The sequence below is a fragment of the Pongo abelii genome, chromosome 15 (genome assembly GCF_028885655.2).
Source record: "Pongo abelii isolate AG06213 chromosome 15, NHGRI_mPonAbe1-v2.0_pri, whole genome shotgun sequence".
NCBI classification, from domain to species: domain Eukaryota; kingdom Metazoa; phylum Chordata; class Mammalia; order Primates; family Hominidae; genus Pongo; species Pongo abelii.
Genome location: NC_072000.2, coordinates 85,575,707 through 85,599,820, shown reverse-complemented (window position 1 = coordinate 85,599,820; position 24,114 = coordinate 85,575,707). Strand labels below are relative to the sequence as shown.

Sequence of the window (24,114 nt, the reverse complement as noted above, 5' to 3'; positions counted from 1 at the left end):
GTTATATTGGTGGGCAGTGGATGAGGGTACGGGAGGAAAATGTCTAGGGTCTAACAACTTTGCCTGATACTAGTTCGTGGCTCTGTCCCCTCCCTCCCAGTAGTATTGAACTGTGGTCATGCAGAAGTCTATGCTGGAGTCACTGACACATCAGATCCAGTCCTGGCTCTGGCTTTTCTAGGCAGTTTTCCAGCCAGTGAAATGGGGTTGGTCCAACCCCCTAGAACCTCTGAGTGGAATAATTAAAAGAGCAAATGTAAAGAAATTAGCACAGTGTCTGGAGCATAATTCTCCTATCCACATTTCCAAAGACAAACGGAGCTAAAGTCTCTTTCTTGCTTCCAGCAAGTACCCGAAGCATCTGTGGCAGTCGTAAAGAAATAATACATTCTAGCAGTCACTGAGAAAGGCTGGTTTTTAATCTCAGGAAGAGAAAAGCTTGAATTGCTTTAGCCTTGAGGTATGTACACATGCCGCTACAAGTGCACACACAAGCCTGCACACATACACACCGGTTTCTCAGGTGCTTTTGACCTATAGCTGGATTTCTGAGTACCACCTCCATGTTTTGCCCCATGGCTTTGGTGGTGCCATTTCAGAGTGGACCAATAGGAAATTATTTAGCAGACCCCAAATGTGAGCACAGCTCTTAGTCATAGTCTCTTCTGCTTCCTTCCTTGCACTAACTTAATCACTAAGCAGCTTGTTATGGCTTGTTCTCCAGAAAGGTAGAGAGAAGTCTATTGCATAGTCCTGTCTGTAAGGCCAGCTAATCCTTGGGCATGCGGGACTTTTGAGTAGGTGCTAATAGATGGTGTGAAGGGAGGTAATTTTTGCCCTGAGGGAGCTAAGCTAAGAAACTAAAACTAGCACACCTGCAATAATTAGCCACCAATTAAGTGCTAAATCATGTGCTACTGACAGTGTTGGAGTGCAGTGTGGGTGAGGGGAAATTTAAGGGTGGACACTGGCTGTCTTGGAGCTTTGGCAAGATTCAGCTGTGCCTTGCTGAACAATTGAGCAATGTTGTAAAAAATACATTTTTAATAAATATGTGTGACAGCTTTTCCCACTTCTTTTTTAAAATACTAGATCAGAATTTTAAGACATTTTATTGTAAAACACTACTATAACATAAATAACATTTTAAGAAAAAAAAAAAAAAAGACACCATCTCTAAATCCCAAAGCCCTAACACAGTTCATTTATCAAAGATCGTAACTCAGTCTCTGCAGTGTCCAGCTCAGTGCCTGGCACACAAGGGGAGGGTTTGTGAGTGGCCACCATGACTGTTTACCATCACAAGTATCCAGATACGGCTTTGTAAAGGGTGCCAGACCAGCACCTCTCACATGCCAGGTTCTCCACTGCATTATTGCATTGAATTCTTCTCCCGGTGCCGAGAGGGGGTGGTGGTATGCTGAGGCTTGGCGTGGTTGAATAACCAGGGGAGTGCTAAGGAGCATCCCACGTCAGAGAGTGTAGATGTTTTTATTAGGCCATAGAGCCTCCCTGAGATACAACAGGATACAGAGGTGGATACCTAGGATAAAGTACTTCTCCCCCAACATGGGATGGTGTTAATATTTCCCCTTTCCCTCCTGTGGAGGAAGACGGAAGCTGCCTTACCCTACAAAGGGCATTTTCATTCCTAACATATCAGTGCCAACAAGTCCTGTGGCCTCTGCCCACCTGCTTTTCAGGTAAAGCAGGCTTACTTTTTGGTACTTGTGCAGCTTTGAAGAGTCAGCTGTGGGCCCAGCTGGTCTAAGACAAATTAAAGCTGACTCAGGTTCTCCTGTCTAGGATTTCCCCCACCCCCTTCTCTCTTTCCCACTAAACGGTTTAAGCCATAGGTAGGCTGATTGATCCATACTTTTGGTCTGAGTTCACTGTATGTTTTAGTTTCCTAGGGCTGCTGTCACAAATTACCACAAACTGGGTGGCTGAAAACAACAGAAATGTATTCTCTCACAGTCTTGGAGGCTAGAAATCCAAAGTCAACATGTCAATGGGGTTTCTCGTAGTTGCTGGCAGTCCTTGGCTTTCCTTGGCTTGTGGCAGCATAACTCTAGTCTCTGTCTCCATCTTCGCATGACGTTTTCCCCTGTATCTTTGTGTCTCTCTCTCTTTTTTTTTTTTTTTTTTTTTTTTGAGACAAGAGTCTAACTCTGTGGCCCAGGCTGGAATGCAGTGGTGTGATCTCGACTTACTGCAAGCTCTGCCTCCTGGGTTCACGCCATTCTCCTGCCTCAGCCTCCCCAGTAGCTGGGACTACAGGCACCCACCACCACGCCTGGCTAATTTCTTTTGTATTTTTAGTAGAGACGGGATTTCACTGTGTTAGCCAGGTTGGTCTCTATCTTCTGACCTCGTGATCTGCCCACCTCGGCCTCCCAAAGTGCTGGGATTACAGGCCTGAGCCACCACGCCCAGCCGTGTCTCTTCTTATAACGACACCAGTGACTGGATTTAGGGTTCGCCCTAATCCAATATGACCTCGTCTTAATTTGATTACATCTGTAAACACCCTGTTTCCAAATAAAGTCACATTCATAGGTTCTGGGGATTAGGATTTCAACATCATAGTCCATTTTGTGTTGCTATACAGGGATACCTGAGACTGTAATTTATAAAGAAAAAGATATTTGGCTCATGGTTCTTCAGGTTGTACAAGAAGCATGGCGCTGTCATGTGCATCTGTTGAGGGCCTCAGGCTGCTTCCACTCATGGTGGGAAGCACAAGGGGAGCTGGCATGCACAGAAGTCACATGGTGAGAGAGGCTGTGAGAGAGTGAGAGGGAAGGTGCCGGGCTTTTTTTGACAGCCAGCTCTCGTGGGAACTAATAGAATGAAAACTCACTTGCCCCCTTGCCTCCCCAGGGAGGACATTGATCTGTTCATGAGGCATCCACCCCATTACCCATACATCCCCCATTAGGCACCCCCCTTCAACATTGGGGATCCAATTTCAGCATGAGATTCGGAGAGGACAAACATCCAAACTGTAACAGACCTCGGCCTATCTTTCAAGGGACACAGTTTAACTCAGTACACCAAGTGAGCCCTCAAAGCACCTCAGGCCAAGTCAAGGTGATAGTAATGCTGCTACATGTTTCTTTTGGAGAAAATTGATGTCTCCTTACCTGTCTGTAGATACAGTTGAGTTGATTCTGTTCCTCAACCCTGGGTTACCAGTAGTACTTATTTTCAAAATAGCTGACTGGGATAATTGAACCTGGGGGCAAATCATGCCCTTTTCCATTCTTACAGCCAATTAAATGTAAGTCCATGAATGGACTTACATTTAATTAATAGACTTCTATTTACATTTAATCAATAGACTTCTATATTCCAAGCATCTTGAACTATTAAAGCCACCATCAGCTTGAGACAAAGTAAAGCCAATCATCCCTGAAGTTATTCACTTGATATTGATTGAGCAGCTGCAGTTTGCCAGGCACTGTGCTTGGTATGGGGGAGACAATGATGAAACTCGTCGTGACTACAACTTATTGAGTATCTACTATTTGTCAGACACTGAAACATACTCTTTGCATACTTTATCATGAATTCTCATAAAAGCTGTAAGGTAGGCTTTATTATCTCCATGTTATAGATGAAAAAACTGAGTGTAAGAAGATGAAAAGCCTTGAAGTCATAGAGCTCACAGGTGGCAACATTAGGTTTGAACTTGAGTGGTGTGCTGTGGACCAGTCCTTCACCACTCTTTGACTGAAGGTTTCTGAATGGTGTTTTCCACTTGTTGTTATTTTACAGAAATCTGAGTAGTTAAAAGCAAATAATCTTCTCAGTAAAATAGATTTTAATGAAATACGTAGGTGGAAAAAAATATATATTGTCTAACATAACGTGTCATGGCCAAAAACAGAAATGGGAAATGTATGCTTTCATTTTGGAAAGTATAAACCTTTAATATTAATAGCATCCCAGTTAGTAAGTGAGGAAGAAATGGAAGAAAGTCATTTTTCAATCCCTAGGAAATAATACCAAGGCATTGATTCTCAATGGCTGCTAAGTGCACAAATACCAGAACTTATCAAACGCCAGTTGCCTCTTGATGGAAGTATGTAAGACTGCCTTTCAAATAGCTAGTCTGTCCAAAAATCAAATCTAAATGCGATCAAACTTCTTATCTAACTATAAATTCCAAAGGGAGAGGAACATATTAAATCATACCATGATCAAAATGTAGATTGTGGGACATTTTCTCGCAAAGAACCAGGTTCTTCAACAAATAAATTGCAAGGAAAAAAATAAAGATGGAAAAAGAATGTTTAGATAAAATGACAACACCTATGAAACAACTGCAGTATTGACTTGAACAAAGTATAAAAAAAATTTGATATATTTAGAGGAATTTAACACTGTCTAGAGACTGGATAATATTAAATAATTATAATTCACATTTTATTTTGAGATGGAGTCTTGCTCTATTGCTCAGGCTGGAGTGTAGTGGCACAATCTCGGCTGACTGCAGCCTCTGCCTCTCAGGTTCAAGCAATTCTCATGCCTCAGCCTCCCAAGTAGCTGGGATTACAGGCACGTGCCACCACGCCTGGCTAATTTTTGTATTTTTAGTGGAGACGGGGTTTTGCCATGTTGGCTTCCTGACTTAGGACAGTGGGTGGGGAGGAATAAAAAAGAAAGAATTGGCAGGAGCACAGGAGGATTAGGTCAAACTGTACACCCCAAATAAAGCTAAGGTCCCAAGTAATGTCTCAAACTATGAAGATACTTCTGCAACTGTGTTAGCAGGGATAAAACCCATGGAATGATGTTGAAAGCCTCTGGTTTATACAGAAAAATATATTGAGAAAATAGGAAAGAATCGATTCACATTATCCGTAGACAGTTTTTCTAAGAAATGAGTCAGTCAAATCATTCCTCAAATGACCTTTTAATTCTAAGGAGGCAGGCAGGGGAAGCTATTTCTAGTTAAATGAGTAATGCCTGTTCTAACTTGTATATTAATATTGTGTCAAATTTGTGATACAATATGTTTGTATGTACACTGTAGATTATGTTGGAGTTCCTTGTGTAATGCAGGTTTCAAATGTGGGCACATTTTAAAATTGTTTCATTACTGAGACAGTATAATAAGGTATATACTTTTAGAGAAGATCCACAGGATCTTCTGGATATTCTTTCCATCATCAGTAAAAAGGAGGGGTTGTATGAGCCAGTCTCGCAAAATCTGAGTCATGGAACATCATTTTTACTGTTTTACATGATTATGAGATTTATTGTTGTATCTCTGTTTTTACAAGATTTTATTGATTATGTCTTGAATTTACAGGAAACCAACATGAGGTCTTGGAACAGAACCCGTAATTACAACATTGTTCCTAAGGGAAAATAGGATCCACTTTATAGTGTGGCTTTTAGGAACACAGTGTGGCAAAAATCAGGGTGGCCAATGTCATGTTTGCTTCATTAATAAAACTTCAAGCATTTATTTTGCTGTTCTTGTGTGCTGGGTACATACTCTGAGATGGCTCTCTCAATCTGTAAAATGAGGATAATAATAGCAACTGATTGCTGGGGTTGTTGAGGGTAAGGCTTTATTCAATTAATACATTGGGGTGAGAGTCAGAGCTGGAAGAGGGAAGAAATTCGTGTCTCTGTCACTTTTTTTTAAACCCATAGAGTAAAACGTGTAGTATCTATTCAACTGTAATCACGTTTACAGGGGTATGAGTCCCTCTTCTTTCTCCCTTCTCAGTCTGCCCCTCAGTGCATACTGTGGCCGCTGTTGCAGACCCTACTATAAAGCGGTAATCCAATATTTTAGACCTAACTTTTACTTTTCTTGACTCTAACTTGCCCAGGCAATTCTATATGCTGATATGGAAAATCTCAAATGTATCATTAAGTTTTTTTTTTAAGTGCCAAATAACACATCACGGGTATCCTTTAATCCCAGTTATGTTGCTTTTGAGAGGATAGTCATATATGCTTTATATGCATAAACATTTCTGAACCAGATACGTAAGAAATTCCTAACAGTGGTTACCTCTGGGGAATGGGACAGATTGTTAGGAATAATAGAGAATTTTTTACTTTTTATTTTGTGCCCTTATATACTGTTTGAAGTTTTTTATAATGAATTTTTTATAAGTTCAAAAAAAAAAGAGGAGGAGAAAAAAACAACACATCTCTTCCAAATTCAGAAGATCCCTTCCCCTCTTTGGGAAGGGAAACGTGGCACACTGTAGGTCCTGAACTTGGAGAGTCACAATGTATATTAACATACAAAAGGCTATGAGAAGCTACAGTAGAGAAACCTATATAGTACATTTTTCCCCTTTTATTGCACTTACTAGAAACCCACAGAATTACATTTCATGGCATATCAGTTTTGGAAAAGTTATAAAACTTTAAGGAAAGGTATCCAGCCTTAGGTCAGCTGCAGGTGGAGGAAAGGTGAGTGTTGGAGTGGTGAAAGGCATTCCTGGCTGTATGGTGGGAGGATACCAGGTCTTGGGTTCAGGCAAACCTGAGTCCAAATCCAGGGTCTCCCATTCACTAGCTGGCCCAGCATGAGCCAAGTTCCCTAACCTCTGGATCTCAGTGTGCTTACATGTGAAAGAGGAACAGTTATCCTCCCTCATAAGCGCATTTTTAGGGTTAATTGAGGCAAGTACCTGTTCCCTCGCCCTCCGTTCCATCTCCCTCGGCTGTATTACTGCCATGCCTTTGTTTATGAACACGCATGCTTCCTCCAGACCAACAAATTATTATCCATTTGTGAAAGGCTTCATTTCAGGGTTAATCAGAGGTCAGGCTATCAAATAAGTTCTTGAATTTTCAATGTGAATCCATTTCTGAAATCTTGATTTCTAGATACCTACTTCAAGAATGTGCCCCTTGGACAAGGCAGAGTCCACAGGCACTGGGAGACTGTTGAGAATCCTGTTTCTCTAAAATTCAGCCTAAAAGTGAGACTCCAGAAACTCATTGTTTAAATCACATCCAGGTTTGCTTGCTCCAGGCTCTTCCAGACCCCTGCCCCAGAGTAACCCTTCACTCTCATTTCCTATGCCAGTGTTAACACTCTAACTCAGAGGAAACAAATTTCAGAGTGAAATGCAAAAGGATGTGTGCTAAAGCACTGCCTTTTGAAGTAACCTTTGCATTAAGCCCTTAGAATCTAATTACCCAAGTGTTGTTTGCCTCCCTAAGTACCCATGCCCGTGCAGACTGAGCTTAAAGTTCAGGAAGTAATCACAAAAGGAAATCAGAAGGGAGATCTCAGGCTCAGCCTCTGAAGACTCTCCTGTCTGCGCCTGGCCTCGCCCTCCTCCTGGGTGTGTCTGCCCGCCAGAGAAGGCCAGTGAGTAACCTGCACATTTTTTTTTCATCTTGGCCCTTCCCACCCAGACAAGAGGACCGAGTGGCAGACAGGCAGGCAGACGGCAGTGAGTCCTGTTCAAGCATGCTCGGAGCATACCTCCACCCGCACCCACCGCCTGGACCCCTCGCCACCCTCACCCCAGCCCAAGAGGAGCCAGAACCCCGGCGAGGGTCTGGAGGGGGCCTCCGCTCCCAATGGTAAGGGCTGCCCGCAGCAGGAACACTTCATTCATTTTGTTTGCTTTGGTGTTGGCTTTTCTTTTTGATTGTGTTTAGATGGCAGAATTTCTGAGACAATTGAAGGTGTTTTGTTTGGTTAGTGCTCAGTGGTCCCAAGACAAAGAAATGTCTTTTCACAGGAGGGTTTATTAGAAGTTGTAACCCGATAGCCTGGCCTGGGAAGAAAACTTAACATACTAATTACCTCTAGTTAGTACAATGTACCCTTTTGGCACTGTAGAAAAACAAAACAAAACAAAAAACTACATTGCTTACCAAATAGGTTTTGAGGAAGAAAAAGTGTGAAGGATTGTGGACATTTTAATAGATAGGCACCTCTGACTAATTGAAATGTAGCTTAAGTGTCACGATAGCTTTGTAATAGACCAAGGTGATGTTTTATCTCAAAACAAACAAAAAGAGCCCCTTTATTTAAAGGAGTTCAGTGTGGAATGGAAGATGCAAGATGGGGTTTGAGGAAAAGAGTTACAAGGTAAGTCCAATTAAATATTTGTGAACATGAAGGTATTGAATTAAATCTGTGGTGCTATGGGAAGAAAAAAGTCTGTGTTCAATGTGGAATTTGTGTGGCATTTAAGGGAGAAAACTGAGATCTTTGTATAGTGTGTTGAGAATTCTTTGAGAGAATGGTCGGGAGGCAAATGGTGGAGGCTGGGAAGCAGGTTTTGTGCAGGGAGCTGGTGCCAAGGCCCTCTCCCTCAGTTGCTGTGGGTGAGAGAGTAATTCAGAGTAATCAAGCACTGCATTGTTAACAGGCTTGTGTGTCTCAAGTATTTATTCTAAACACAAGCCGTTGATTGCACTGACATGTGAAGGAATAAAGTTGCTGCATCTGTTCCTGGCCTAGCCCAAACTTTAATACCTGGGAAGATATTCATAAAAATGTAGGAAAGACAAGGCTACATGTAAAGTTAATTTGAGGAATTACATCAGAGTGTGAGGATGCTGAACTAAGGGGTTTTATAGGAGAGCGATATGGGAAATGCAATAGAAATTGCCCAAACCGAGGCACTGCCATGACACCTGTGAAGGTTTGACCTGTGCCAGATGACTCTGAATATGCAGCACAGGTTTGTTTTAGGCAACCGTGTGCAGGCAACTTAAGGATTCCCCGTACGGAGCAGCCTATGCTTAACATGTCTAGGTTTCTAGAGCTGCAGCAAATTGCCCTAAAACACAGTGTACCAAGATGGCACATCTGAACTTTCTGGCATATAGGAAGTCTATGAAGTTGGCTGTGAGTGAGGGTATGAGTGGGAATGGTCACAGATAGGGTGAAAATTTCTGTCTTAGGGTGAATGCCCCTCTTCCAAGTTTCAGGAAAGTGCGGTATGTCTTTTGCTGGAGGTGAATCAGCAACACGTCATCATTGCCATGCCCAGTGTTCCTGTGGTGATAATACCAGTAGTTTGTTTTTTTGCGGCTCTAATTTCCCCTTCGCTGATTAATCGAAAGCATAGATTGCTTGCAGCCCCATCAGCCAGCTCATTAGAAGACAATCCAAGAATGCCATTTACTTGGAGGCCAAGTGAGCAAGAAGTGGGGGTAGGAACCGTGAGGATGATTTTGCCTAGAGATTGCTGGTTCAAATTTGTGACTTTTCAGTTATGATTAAAAAACAAATAGAAGCCACTCTAAGTCGCCCATGCAGTTAACGGCACTGATAGCTATCCTGACTCTCATAGGCATTTGTACATTGGATGCTACACGTTACGGTTCAAAACCATCACTACCCCAAACGTGCTTCTGTCCCAGAATCAGTGCTCAGGAATAGAATACAGTTTAGAAGAGTGTTGGCAAATTTTCTCCATGTAGTGCCAGCCCCCTATTAACTTCAGTAGGGATGGCACCAATTCAAGAGGTGGAAGAAGAGACCCAGGGCCAGCAAACATGACAGGTTTTTATTAGGGGGTACTTATGTAGAGGGACGGTCCAGTCGCAGCAGGCTGAACAGGAAAACCACAACCACTTACAAAAAGCAAAAACATGCAGTTTATATAGCATTTTCACTTAACACCCTCCCCCTAACCTCCACCTGGCAACCTTCATTTGACCCAAATCAAAGGGCCTTGATCCCCTGTATGGTCCAGTTTCCATGGGATGGGATGGGGGCTTCAGATGTTCCTCATGGATAAGAAATGGATCTCTGGGTTGGTTGCTCCCAGAATCCTTAGCTCAGAACTCTGAACACATTCAAGTGCATCTTTCATACATTCCCATTCATGGCCTGTTTGGTATGTTTTTAGAACTTCCTGGGGTTTCTTCGTGAAGCAAATTGAATGCAACATCTGCTTGAATTTGGCTTTCCTAAGGCAACTGTATGGTGAATTTAGCATTTCTTTTTATTTCATTGTGTTTTTCACCTACTCCTGTTGCTTAGTCCTTTAAGCAGTGATCCTACCAAGCAGATTGAAAACTATATATAAAGAGGCACCTAACTATGGACTTGAGATACCCTTGCCTTTGAGCAGCATGTACTTTCTCCTTACCAGTTGCTGAATCACCTCCAAAAAGTCTCCAGAACAATACCCAGCTGTGGCCACCACTCTACCATCCTGTGTTTTCTGGTTTCTGGAATTCTTTTTTTTTTTTTTTTTTTTTAAAGTAGAAACAGGCTCTCACTTTGTTGCCCAGGCTGGTCTTGATATCCTGGGCTCAAGTGATCCTTTTGCCTTGGCCTCCCAAAGTGCTGGAGTTACAGGCATGAGCCACTATGCCTGGCCCACACGTAAACATTTAAAGAATTTGAGTGGAGCTATCCAAAAGGTCATGGTGATTTTTCTGAAAAATAGCAGCACCTTAGCTGTAGAGATGCTAGAATAACTGCTGCGACATCCCAGACACGCTGCATGCATCTTGGAGCTTGGATCAGGGAAAATAGTTGTGGATTCAGGCCCTGCAGTATTAGTGCATTTTCTAAGTGGTCACAGTCTGGCAAGGGTGAGTGAAGAAGGGAGGTAGAGTGAAGAGGGCCTAGGAAACAGCTGACGCCTAACATCTAATTAGCATCAGCCTGTAGTCTTCAAGGAGCTCCAGTTTCCTGCTCCTTGGGGTTATTTGCTGGTCTTGTGTGTTATCTTTTCCTGTAATGTTTCTTCTTATGCTTTGGTGCTCCTCATGCTAATGCTCTGGGGTCCTTTCGAGGGTGTGGCTCTGATGATCACTGTCATATTTCATCTGTAGGCATATCCTAAGCCAGGAAGAGACATTGCAGAGACCTGTCCTGAACACATCCTCATAAGAGGGGAGTGTCATCCAGTCTTCTTAACCCCAAAGGATAATACAAAATAGTGCTGAGAGTAAATAGATTGCTTTCGCTTTAGTTTCAGACTGAGATCTTGAGGATTAAGTAAGATGTGTGCATGTGCAGGCAGGAGTAGAAATAATGAATGTAAGATGTAGCTTTAACCTGTGGACTTTGTAATTTTTGAGATGAGAGTGAAAACTTCAGCCCTCACTTAGAAATCACATTTGGCTGGAAGCGCTATTTCTCCCCCATGTTATGCTGTGTAATGGATTAATTATAAAAATGGTCACAATTACTCTCCTCTTTAAATCTATTTCCTTGAGATAGGACTTTGCAGCTCCTCTTATCAAGGGTTGGAGTCTCTTTCCCTAGCCCCTGAATGTGGGCTTGGCCTTATTACTTACTTTAGCCAACAGAATTCATAGAAGGGAAGGTGTGTGGGTATGTCAGTTCCAAGCCCAGGTCCCAAGCCAAGGTCTTAAGAGGCTCACTTACACACTTGTGCTTGTTATCCTAGAATCTGGCATCTCTTGGAATGTAGACAGAATGGGCTTGCTTGCTGTGGCCCAGAGACCCCATCACCCCAGGTGACAGTGACCTTACACTGGCCACGTGAGTGAGGCAATTCTAGACCAGCCAGCTAACCTCAGACACTTGAGTGGGCCTAGCAGAGATCAGACAAATCCATCCAGATCCATAGACTCATAAGCAATAATAAATGCTTGTTGTTTCAAGCTACTGAGTTTTGGAATGGTTTGTTATACTAACATAGCCAACTGATACATAGTTCCCTGGATGTGGTCCCCTTATGGGGTCTATTAATGTCATTATAAACCCTTAGTTCAACTCAGTAGAAGAGATTCAGTCATTGGATGAAGGGGTTCTATTAAATGGGGGTGGTGGATCCTCAGTTCTTGTGATTGTCAGCATTACTCTGAGACATTTTTAACACAGATGCCTAGGCCTTGTACTAGAGTATTCAATCAAATGTCTGTAGATGAAGATTCAGAACCTGTAATTTTTAAAGCTCTGGTAATTGGCCAGGATTAAAACGCAATAATTCAATGGTCTTGTCAGTCCCTTCCATTACTGAAAGATGCAGTGATTCCAGTTCATCTGTACTTAAGCAAATAACACTCAGGTGGTTCAGAGTTCATTACTGACTTGATATACTTCTAGCTGCAAAAGTAAACTTTATGATCACCTTTGGCCAAAAGCAAACTAACCCAGATGCTAGATGGGAAAAATCCACAGTTGCATATTGATGGCTAGAATGTATATTGTTTACCATTGTATCTGCCTGGAGTTTAGAACATGATGCGGACTCATGAATATATCCTGGACACTGGGAATGTAATAGGACCTTGCTTTGAGGATCTTAGAGTCTAATGAAAAAAAAAAAATCAGGTATAAATTACTTATAATGTAGTAAGAAAACAAAGCAAGCAGTATTTTAACCATTAAATTTCAGGTGAAATTTTACTATGGCATATGTACCAGTTGTTGCTTACAATAATGCTGCATTACAAACAACCACAAAATCTGTTTTATACAACAATGTGCATTTCCTAACCCCTGTGTCTGTAGTTTGAGGGGGGCAATCAGCTGATTCTAGGCTGGACTCAAGAGGCGGGTAGCTTTATACCATGTGTCTCTCATCCTTCCCTTGGCACCAGCTGCTACCTTTAGCATGTTATTCTCATGGAGATGGCAGAGTTGGGGGTACAAGCCACAGTGTGCAAGCTCATTTTAAGCTTCTGATAATGTCACTAATCTGTTAGCATCCTATTGGTCAAGGAAAGTCACATGACCAAGCACAGTGTCAAAGGACAGGGAAATGTATTTCAGTTTTTAATTTTTTTTTTTATTATATTTTTTGAGATAGTCTCTCACTCTGTCACCCAGGCTGGAGTGCATTGGCGTGATTGCAGGTTCCGTCTCCCAGGTTCAAGTGATTATTGTGCCTCAGACCCCCGAGTAGCTGGGATTACAGGTGCTGGCCACCACACCTGACTAATTTTTGTATTTTCACTAGAGATGGGGTTTCACCATGTTGACCAGGCCCTCAAGTGATCTGCCCGCCTCGGCCTTTCAAAGTGCTGGAATTACAAACGTGAGCTACTAGGACTGGCCTATTTCACTTTTTTAGCGTGAAAAACTGCAAATACTTGTGGCAAAGGGCATGGATATGGAGACGAGTGAAGAAATAGAGCCATTAAAATACTCTTCCCCAGTGGGAGAAGGGCGTATGAGGAGGGAGTTGCATTTTTTCCTGCTTTGGAAGGCTCCTAAAGTCCTAGCTGGACCCTAGAATAACCCAGAAACAGAGAAGTGTGCATCCTCTGGAGCCGTCTTCTGCTCCTCGTGATGTGGAAGTAAGCAGGGGACTCATAGCTGCTATGATCTGTCTAATGGAATTTTGAAGGGAAAGAAACTCCTGCCATGTGCGGTGGCTCACGCCTATAATCCCAGCACTTTTGAGTGGCCGAGGCTGGCAGATCACTTGAGGTCAGGAGTTCGAGATTAGCCTGGCCAACATGGTGAAACCCCATCTCTACTAAAAATACAAATTAGCCGGGCATGGTGGTGCACGCCTGTAATCCTAGCTACTCGGGAGGCTGAGGCAGGAGACTCGCTTGAACCCAGGAGGTGAAGGTTGCAGTGAGCCAAGGTTGCACCACTACACTCCAGCCTGGGCGACAGAGTGAGACTCCGCCTCAAAAACACAACCCCAAAATAAAAAAATAAATAAAAAACAAAAGAGAAACTCCTGAAGATATCTCAAACTTGATAGCTGCAGAAATGGCATTGGAATTCCTGTAGAATGCCTCTGTTTCCATTCCCACTGTATCCTCTAAAATGTAAAGATTACGGGTTACTGGGCTTGGTTATCCACTTCCCAGTTCCAGGAGGGGTATTATGTGTGTGGTGTCATTGCTTTAGATCACATGATATCCCTTTATTGTCATCCCCTTTTTCTCAGGTGAAAAGGTATGAGTTTCCATCTACTCTGAAGGCTGGGACCTTTTCCCATAGCTGAGCCCAACATTGCAGTGGTTAAGAGAGATTTGGGTGAGACTGTCCCTTCCTGATGGCACATCTTTCCCTGATTTATTTTGAGAAAGGCTTGTGCCTAAGCCTTTCTCATTGAGACAGGAAACGAGTGTTGTCACATATGATTGAGATTCTCAGATATTCTCCAGGGCAGAAATGATGTTTTATGGTGACACTAAGAAGAAGAATAAAGCACTTTATTTTAGGCCATTAATTTATAGGCTTTGCTATTGATCATTCTGTGCCTTTCAATATATGTGGCTAGTTTGGTTTGTATATTTGTCCCCTCCAATGTGATCCCCTATTTTGGAGGTGGGGCCTGGTGGGAGGTTTGGGTCCTGGGGGCAGATCCCTCATGAATGGCTTGGTGCCCTCTCTGTGTTAATGAGCGTGTGCTCCCTCTATTTGTTCACTCAGCAGCTGGTTGTTTAAAAGAGCCTAGCATCTCTCTTGCTCTTTCTCTTGCCACGTGACACGCCTCCTCCCCCTTCACCTTCACACCGTGAGTAAAAGCCTCCTGAGGCCTCCCCAAAAGCAGATGCTGCTGCCATGCTTCTTGTACAGTCTGTACAACCATGAGCCCAAATAAACCTCTTTTCTTTTTTCTTTTTTTTGAGACGGAGTCTCACTCTATCGCCCAGGCTGGAGTGCAGTGACGCGATCTCGGCTCATTGCAACCTCTGCCTCCCGGCTTCACGCCATTCTCCTGCCTCAGCCTCCCATGTAGCTGGGACTACAGGCGCCTGCCAACATGCCCGGCTAATTTTTTGTATTTTTGGTAGAGACAGGGTTTCACCATGTTAGCCAGGATGGTCTTGATCTCCTGACCTCGTGATCCGCCCGCCTCGGTCTCCCAAAGTGCTGGTATTACAGGCGTGAGCCACCACGCCCGGCCAAACCTCCTTTCTTTATAAATTACCCAGTCTCAGGTCTTCCTTTGTAGCAATGCGAAATGAACTAACACTGTGGTGTATCAAATTTACCTGTGAGGAAACTGAAGTACAAAGGATTATATAACCTTCCTGAGATCACATCTAATGGCCAACTGAGATTAGCCACCTATCTTCTTGTTTTTTCAGCTTTTTCTTGGCAATCTGCTGATAGTACCTTGTTTCCCAAAACAAGCATTACTTACTGAGTATAGCGTTACTTACTGAGTTGATCTTCCTAAGAAACCCCGCCTCCCTACTGTTTGTGCTTCATGGGAAAAAAGGAAATCTAGCAGGAAGGTGTTTAACAATATGAGATTTCCATACCACAATGTTAGAGAAAGTAAGCTGGATTATAGGTCATTCCTAAATTGCATTTCCTGAAGTTTCTTCATTACTGCCCTGACCACAGAAATAGACGGCGAGGAGACTATTTAGAAGTTCTCACAAGGTCTTTGTGACTGTGCTGCTTTTACATGTTTTCTGAGCCCTCACCTGCCATTTCTGTTGCCTGGTGACTATAAATGAGGGATCATAACCTCATGTTCAGCAGTGGTTCCCTGACAGATTGTACTATTTCTGTTTTATGTGAAAAAAATTGGTGTAATTAAACAATGTGTTTTAACTAATGTTTTGTAGGAGGCATGATATGATTGGAGCAGGCATTTTTATTGGTATTTTTCTCCAATTAACACATGCAAACAATCAAATAATTATAATGGCCCAGAATATGTAGGGTCTGCTACAACTGATACATAAGCTGGTTATCTTGGATAGGTTACCTTTCTGGTGATGTTTTTGCTGTAAATATCATATTGTCTCCCGTATACATGGATGCTACATAATATATTGTTGTTTGAGCAATAATTTCATATCCTCCTCCTCTTCTTGCTCAATGCCAAGGGCCATGTCTGCCCTGTTTACCACTTAAAACCTGGGAGCCAGCATAATAGAGCCTAAGTAGGTATTAAATGAGTGAATGAGCAAATGCTAAGACTACAGCATCCAGCTCATAAGAAAAATTTGGGATTCTTCCCAGGTGTTTCTGCCCCTGAGAAAGGACAATGAAGGGTTAATGTTCTCTGCGGCAGCAGGAGGGATTTGGATATGGATCTCAGCAGAGCTGCTGGAATCACATTCTTTCTGCTACTATAGCAACAGGTTGAGAATTCTGCCAGTATCATCGCCTGCCTACATTGGAAATGCCTGCATGCAGGCGACTTCATTGTCTGGGGGGACCACTGTTTTTTCTATGATGTTTCAATAAAGCAGCTTCTTTTTGGAGACAAAGAGACAGCACAAAGCAGGGGCTAAGAATCATGGAAAGGCAGAGAGAGAACGTGTTTTTATTGGAGGGACATTTCCAGTCTTTTGTCCGTTGAAGAGGTGTTGAGTGAGGAAGGAATTGAGGTTTCATCTGTAGTCGGTAGCATCTTTTTCTGTCTTCTAAACGAGGCCTCTCTTCTGAGATGTAACCCCTGGCAACATTTCAAAAACTTTCTCTTACTATTCTTGTTTAGCAAATAGAGTGATAGTAAAAACTCTTGCTGTGTTCACTTCTAAATTTGGAGATGCCAGAGTGGACCAGAATGTAGGTTTTCCTCTGCATTTACCATTCTTCTAACCAACTCTGTATCTTCGTTGTTTACTGAGAAGGAAAAGCTAACCAAGAATGCAAAATGGAGGTGTTAGGCCAGGCATGGTGGCTTACACCTGTAATCCCAACACTTTGGGAGGTTGAGGTGGGAGGACTCCTAGAACCCAAGAGTTCAAAGCTGGAGTGAGCCATGCCACTTCACTCCACCTTGGGCAACAGAGTAATACCCCCGTCTCTAAAAACAAAACAACAAAAACAAAGAGGTATTGTTTTTATTTGGTGTAGCAGTGTTGTAAAGAGAAGAACATGAGGAAGCTACAGAGGAAAGTTGCTTAAATGGTATTAAGTTCCCAGGCGGCTTCACAGCATGTAATAAAATGCCTAGCTTATTACTCAGGCCTGTTTCTTGTGATCTCTGTAAGTGGCAGGGAAGGCTCAGGTGTGGTGATAATCAGAGCTTAGGGCTAATTGTGGATCTTGCTGGGTTAATGCATGGAACCAATAGGCCTTAACTGTCACTTTGGATTGATGGATCACTTTGCCACAGTACCATGATCACATCTACGTCTTGTTTTCACTTTGCATGCTGGCAGGAAAATCTGCCTGATTCACTCTTTGTTGCTGGTTTACAAATACATCTTGGTCAAAAATACCTGGACATATTGAGCCTTTCTTCACAAACAGCACAGAATTCAATTTTTCAAAGCTTTTATCTTTATCCCACTATAGAGCATTTGAATATAGGATAAACCCTTTCATCTTGTGTAAGTTTGAAGGGCCTGCATCACTGCCTTGAAGTTTGTGTGGCCACTGAAACTGCCGTTCTTGTGGCAGTGTAGTCAAAAGGGCACTGGGTTGGGCACCAGAAGCCTGGACGTCTGGTCCTACCAGGAAGTGGCCTTGGCCAGCTCATATGGGGATTTTAATTTCATTATATGTAAAATGAAAGACTTGGATGAGATTTCCAGGATTTGTCTTACATCTCTTCCTACATGTGAAAAAGCAGGATTCCAGTTGTTTTAAAAGTAGAACAGGCTTTGCTTCATTGAAGTCTTACAGTTTGCAAGGCGCTGGAAGGCTCTGTCGCTTACTGCTTCCCTAACTCTTAGTCAGACACCACATCACCTCTCTGCTTCAGTATTGCTTCATCAGGGAAGCCTTCCTTGAACCTCAGGCTAGATCAGGACTCCCAGAGTATGTTCCCTAATAAATCTGTTATTTTCTTTCATCATACTTAACCACGCTTTGTAATGAGTGATCTGTTTCATTGGTGTGTGTGTGTGTGTGTGTGTGTATTTTTTTTTTGAGACAGAGTCTCGCTCTGTCATCAAGGCTGGAGCGCAGTGGCACAATCTTGGCTCACTGCAACATCTGCCTCCCAGGTTCAAGCGATTCTCCTGCCTCAACCCCCTGAGTACCTGGGATTACAGGCACCCGTCACCACACGTGGCTAATTTTTGTATTTTTAGTAGAGATAGGGCTTCACTATGTTGGCCAGGCTGGTCTCAAACTCCTGACCTCAAGTGATCTACCTGCCTCGGCCTCCCAAAGTGTTGGGATTACAGGCATGAGCCACCACACCTGGCCTGGCTTTTTTTTTTTTTAATCAATTTTCTTTCTCACTGTGAGACTGAAGAGTTGTGAAGCAAGCACCCAATCTGTTTTGTTCACCATCGTCTCTGCATGTAGGAGTCACGCAGTAAACATTCACTGAACGACAGAAGGTGCTGCGTCAGGCTTTATGGAGGGTCTAAAGATGATTGTATCGCATTCTCTGTCCTCAAGGATCTTAAGATTTACTTTCTCTGTTTTTCTTCTCTTTATTATCTATCTCTAAGACCCAAAATATGCTACTGGAAATTAAAACAAAACAAAACTCCCTGGGTTATTGTCTTTGATCTAATCACTAGATAGGTTTTGATTTTCCTTGACTGGACTGATAAGTCTTTTGTGACAGAAACCACGGAATGAGGTCAGGCCCTGGAAGGAGATTATAGTAGATAGTATATAGAATGGAAATTGTAGACAAAAAGAGAAAGAGGTAGGAAGGGAGGAGTACAAGGAGGACAATGACAAGAAAAGCAATGAAAACATGGGACTTTGCTCTTTTAATTAGTTTGCCTGTAAGGGTCCTTCTTTTTTGACTGCCAAGCCTTACAAGCAAGGACATGTTTCTTAAATGGAATTCTTACTGGCATTGTTGTGTAATAGCACAAAGAATTTGCTACCAAAAGATGATTGCATGCATACAAAAAGTGGTCTGAATTGCATAAAATATTTTGCTTTCAAAAAATTACCAGTTTTCAAAAGGATTGGCAGGTTCCTGCAAACCAGTAGTTACAGTCAATACAAGCAAATGCATCATGAAACCAGAGCTAGCCATTACACCAGTTATGTTTAAACAATGAAGGGCAATTTGATTTTAAGCAGCAAGGCTAAGTCTAGATGCTGGCAGGCAAGAGGGAGAATTCCTTAGGTTGGAGGTGTGATGGACGTTCATCTGCTAGGTACAGAAGACTTAGGGGGAAGTTGATTGAATTAGAAGGTACAACTTCTTTTCTTCTTTCTGAGTTTGCAATTTATAGAGGAAGTAGTTCAGAGGAACTACTATAGAGGAAGGAGTTTTACTATGTAAATTAAGTTTCAGTAGAAAGCATAAGCTCTCCGCCTTCAAGAAGTGAAGCAGCCTCTTTGCGTGTTACCTTGAAGACAGGTGTAGATAAGAGAGTATGGGCAGGTAAGACCAGTAAAAGTTTTTCTGACTCCTCTCCCTAAGAGTTTAGCTTTAATGGCCAAAGTCAGGCTTTCTCTGCATAGTTACCTGAGGTTCCCTTCTTGCCAGCACCCACAGACACAGTGGGTGTTAGTAGCCTGCCTTTTTATGCTTGCCTGGTCCAGTTGGGAGCTTAGATCCCAGCAGACTCTATCTGTCCCAGAACCATTTCACGAAAAGAAAATGACCAAGACAATCATATAATCTCTCTTCTTAGGAGAGAGAAGGAATTTTAGCCAAGAATGCAAGGTGTGCCTGCAGGCTTTACACGTATGCTGCACACCTGGTACATACACAAGCATGGGCATGTACACACACACACAGGTCCATTCTGCTTATTCACTTACTGATGAAGAGACATGCCGTGTTGGCTAAAGATCAGGAAATAATTGTGTTGGGTTGACAAGCAGCCAAACCATAAGGCTCACATGTCTCATTGGGCAATATTAATTGGCCAATCTTCATTTAAGAAATATGCAAAACAAAAGTAATATGTATGAATATGGTGCTTTCCTATCTCATGTCCCTGACTCGTTTCCAGAGAAAGTCTCCTATAAGCATTCTCTTTGTTTTCTAGGGATCTGCTTCTTTCTAGACCTGTGGGAAATAAATAACATTTTAACAATTATTTACAAAGCAAATCCCTTTCTTTTCAGTGGCAAAGCCTCTCTTAAATCTCAGCTCTGCCACTTCCTAATTGTACAACTAGCAGCCATGTTATTTAACCCTTGTGCCTCATTTTCTTCAATTTTATGTGGAGTTAATAGAATGTCTCTCATAGGATTCTTGTGAGAAGGAAATAAGATCATCTAAGAAATCTTTTTTTGTACAGTACCTGGCTCATCGTATGATTTTTAAAATTGTTACTGTATTTAATAGGTACCTTGCAGAGATATTCAGCCTTTTCTTTTCTCCTTTACCCTTCTCAAATTAGAAACACCCCTTGTGACATTTGGTACTTCTCAACATCAGGGGTTCTTTTGGGGTAGGAGGAGCCTCGGTGAGGAGGAGAGGCGAGCAGAGCAGAGCAGAGCAGAGCAAAGCAGAGATGATTAGGCAGGAATGAGGGTGACAGAGACCTATTCCCATACTCTTCTCCTGCCTCCTATTCCATTGCTCTTTCTGGTATATTATACTGCTTCTTAACCTGTTGGTGGCTGGGTATAATACTAGGTGCAATACAAAAAAGAATATGAATTCAGCTCTGTTGTCCAAGAAGTGGTCATCTAAGCCCCAGGCTTACTTTCCCGTCTTCTCCCAGTCCATATACTTGCCGTTTAGCTCAAATCCTAGCTGAAACCTACCCTGTGCACTGATGCCTAATATGGAACAAGTACTCGAGGGATATCAGTGGCACCCGTTGACTCACCATAGAAGACAGAGAAGTAGTCCTCAAATCCTTTGCATTTAGAGGAAAACACTTATGAAAAGTCAAAGGTCAAATATCAAACTTCCTAAAAGCTCCATTCCCTCTGGACTTTCAGGCTTGAGGGGAAGGAATGTGAATCATTGGACCTGGAAAGAGGGCATGGGGAGAGGAAACGGGAGGTTTCTTGTCCATCTCTGCTGTGAAAGAGATGTCAGTGCAATGCAGCAGTGTATCCTGATACACAAAATAGGAGAGATAATTGAATATTAAATGAGATATGTATATAAAACATCATTTTAGGGCCTGGAATATAGTAAGTCCTCAATAAATGTTAGCCATCTGGATACTCAGCTATTTGGAGGGCAATTAGACTTCTCAGTCTTACATAAACCTTACTGCCTGTTCCTAATGCTGCCAGCCACTCACATGTTGACCACATTGAATGGGGGAGGAGATGCTACTCACACTGGTTCATCTATCTGCACCTCTAGTTTGTCTTAATTGTTCATAGGTTGAAATTAAATAACCCATTTTGAGGGTTCACAGTTACTGTTCTGTGCAAGAGAAGAAGTGTATGACAAGCAGGCACATCACAAAACAAGCAGGCAGCTCTCCTGGCAATGACTGCAGGATGGTACTATATTTATATACATTTTATCTTTAATGTGAATTTTTATTTTACTATATCTTTTATTTGTGTCTTATCAAAAGCAGTGTAATATTCTTAATTCATTCTGGCCAAAGTTGGGTGACTTACATTGTTGTCTCTCATAATATAAAGTAGAAGAAGAATATATATGAATTTTAGGGTTTTAAAGACAAGATGAATTCAGGATCATCTAATCCAGCCCCCTCACTTTAAAATGTGGAAATTGATTCCTGGGGTATTAAATAATGAATTTTCTGAGTGGCAGAAGGGGAGGTCTCCCAGCTCTAATTCAGAGTCCTGCATATATGATCTCTTGACCTGCTGCTCTTCCAAAGTGACCATGAACATAAAACTGTTTGAGAGCGCTGTTTTGAAACGTAAGAGTGGTCATCTGTGCAGAGGACTCTCAAATAAGATACCACCACCTTTGGCCCAGTCTCTTCCTGTCTTTGGTACGTTATCCCTAACTCTCCACAGGAAATGTATGCCTGCCTATTATTTGGAAGAGGCAATGATGACAGAAAGATTGGTTCCTGTTTTTTCCCGCTTTGGGATAGCTCCTCCCCAAACCCTGTCCCTTAGATACATAATCATGATCAAAACAAAATAAGATTCCTGAGCTACATACATGGCTCCAGGGATTTCCTAGAATGTTTCATAGTGAAACCTCATCCTCTAGCTCTGCAATTCCAAGGAAGGGTCAGATTTGCAGAGCATTAGACCTAGGGATTTATTAATAGATTTTCTCAAGGATAATTAAGTGATTTAAAAAATTATCATAACTAAGTAAAATTTTAAAGTACATGTAAATAAATGAGAAGGCATAAAGTATTTGGAGACAATAAACATACATTCAAGATATAATAGATATTGTTCAAACCAAGATTTAGCAAATTCTAGAATTATGCAGACTAGACTAACTTTTTTTCTCTATAGATTATCTTTTTTTAATAGTTCAGATCTAATATTTGGTACCTCCTTGTTTGTTTAAAGCCAGTAATAACAATAACTGTTACCTGTCAAGCAGCTGCCATGTGCCAGTGTAATTAATGCTTTTCATGAGATCTCATTTAATTTGCACAGTACTGTGAGTTAAGTATGATTTCCCTCATTTATTGATAAGGATACTGAAGCTCATGGGTCAAGATAACGAGATTTTTTTTAATAGAATTTTGACAACTTATTTCCATTCTCATAGAAGCAGGGCAAAGCAAGATTTTAGGCAAACACCGGGGAAAGGTTAATCTAGTTGCTGAACCAAATAAAGCACTCCTATCAGAAGCCCAGCCTATTCTCCCTAGCTGGCCTGCCCTTGAGAATATTGAAGACATAGCCTTTTAAAGCAGCCTTTCTGTCTCAAATCCTGCCACATAACCCTTCAGTGTATGTATATATATATATATATATCTCTATGGGTAAAACCATGTCCTCTGGGTGAATTTGGTTGTCTCTTGAGAATTGCTGTTTCCTCCCTCAGTTCTTTTATTCTCCCTTGTACCAAAAGCTGCCGTCTCTTCTTTGCTCCCTCCCCTGCCCATGGGTTATTACGGATGGACGTAGAGTTGTAGCATGAGTGGCCAGGCCTTATTAGACACCAAGAGGGATACCCTTGAATAAATGCCCCACCTTTAGCACATAGAATTCTGGGATTAGGTTTTGTCTGCTCAGTGTTCTTTTAAAAATAATTTCTAGGCTGGGCACGGTGGCTCATGCCTGTAATCCCAGCACTTTGGGAAGCTGAGGTGGGCGGATCACCTGAGGTCAGGAGTTTAAGACAAGCCTGGCCAAGATGGCAAAACCCCATCTCTACTAAAAATACAAAAATTAGCGGGGCATGGTGGTGGGTGTCTGTAATCCCAGCTGCTTGGGAGGCTGAGGCATGAGAATTGCTTGAACCCAGGAGACAGGTTGCGGTGAACTGAGATCGCGTCTCCACTCCAGCCTGGGTGACAGAACGAAACTCTGTCTCAAAAAAAAAAAATAATAATTTCTGAGTCTGAGCTAGATTGCATAAATCCAGAGCAGGTAAGCGTAATGACAATGTTTCAAACATACATTTCTATTTGGGAAGTCCTTTCGGAACCCATTTATATTCAATAGACAAAAGCCATTTTCCTTTATCTTCTGTGTCCTAATAAAAGATAAAGATATAACAGCTTCAGATATATTATCTGATTATCAACCATGCCCATCAGATACAGTTGACCCTTGAACAACACGGGAGTTAGGAATGCCACCCCCAAGCAGTAGAAAATGTACATATAACTTGACTCCCCAAAAACATAACTACTAAAATAGCCAACTGTTGACTGGAAGTCTTACCAATAACATAAAATGATTTAACACATATTTTTTGTGTTATATATACTACAGACTGCATTCCTACAATAAAGTAAGCTAGAGAAAAGAAAATGTTATTAAGAAAAGCATAAGAAAGAGAAAATATATTTACTGTTCCTTAAGTGTAAGTGGATTATCATCCTCGTCTCCTTCACATTGAGTAGGCTGAGGAAGAGGAGGGGTTGTCTGGGGTGGCAGAGGCGGAAGAAAATTTGCATATAAGCAGACCAGTGCAGTTCAAACCCCTGTGGTTCAAGCGTCAACAGTAGACTATTAATTCTTTCTCATTTACAAGAAGATTGAGGCTCAGCTAGGCTTTTCTATTCAAAATCACACACCAGCCAGTGTCAGTTGGATTCCAGATTTCTCTAACTCTGAAGCCCAGGCTCTTACATACTCTTTTGTATTGTCCCTTTTTTAAAAAGATAATAAATTTATAGAAATTTACTCACTAGCTTCGAGTCCAAGTGAGTTTTGACTGTTTTGAAAAATTACACTCAATCAACCTCAAGGAATGAAGATTTTCTACTGCTTAGTTC

At 42.0% G+C, this 24,114-nt stretch overlaps 1 protein-coding gene across 10 annotated transcripts in view; it reads left to right on the top strand.

The window, feature by feature from the left end:
* STON2 (stonin 2) overlaps positions 1-24,114 on the top strand; it is a 168,435-nt gene that overhangs the window by 103,384 nt on the left and 40,937 nt on the right. For 7 of the 10 annotated variants that reach the window (XM_054530334.2, XM_054530336.2, XM_054530338.2 and 4 more), the window contains one exon: positions 7,405-7,575. The exons of the other annotated variants lie outside the window; for them this stretch is intronic. In XM_054530334.2, coding sequence (XP_054386309.2) covers positions 7,405-7,575 — 171 coding nt within the window. The remainder of the gene's footprint in view (positions 1-7,404; positions 7,576-24,114) is intronic. 10 annotated transcript variants of the gene reach the window in all.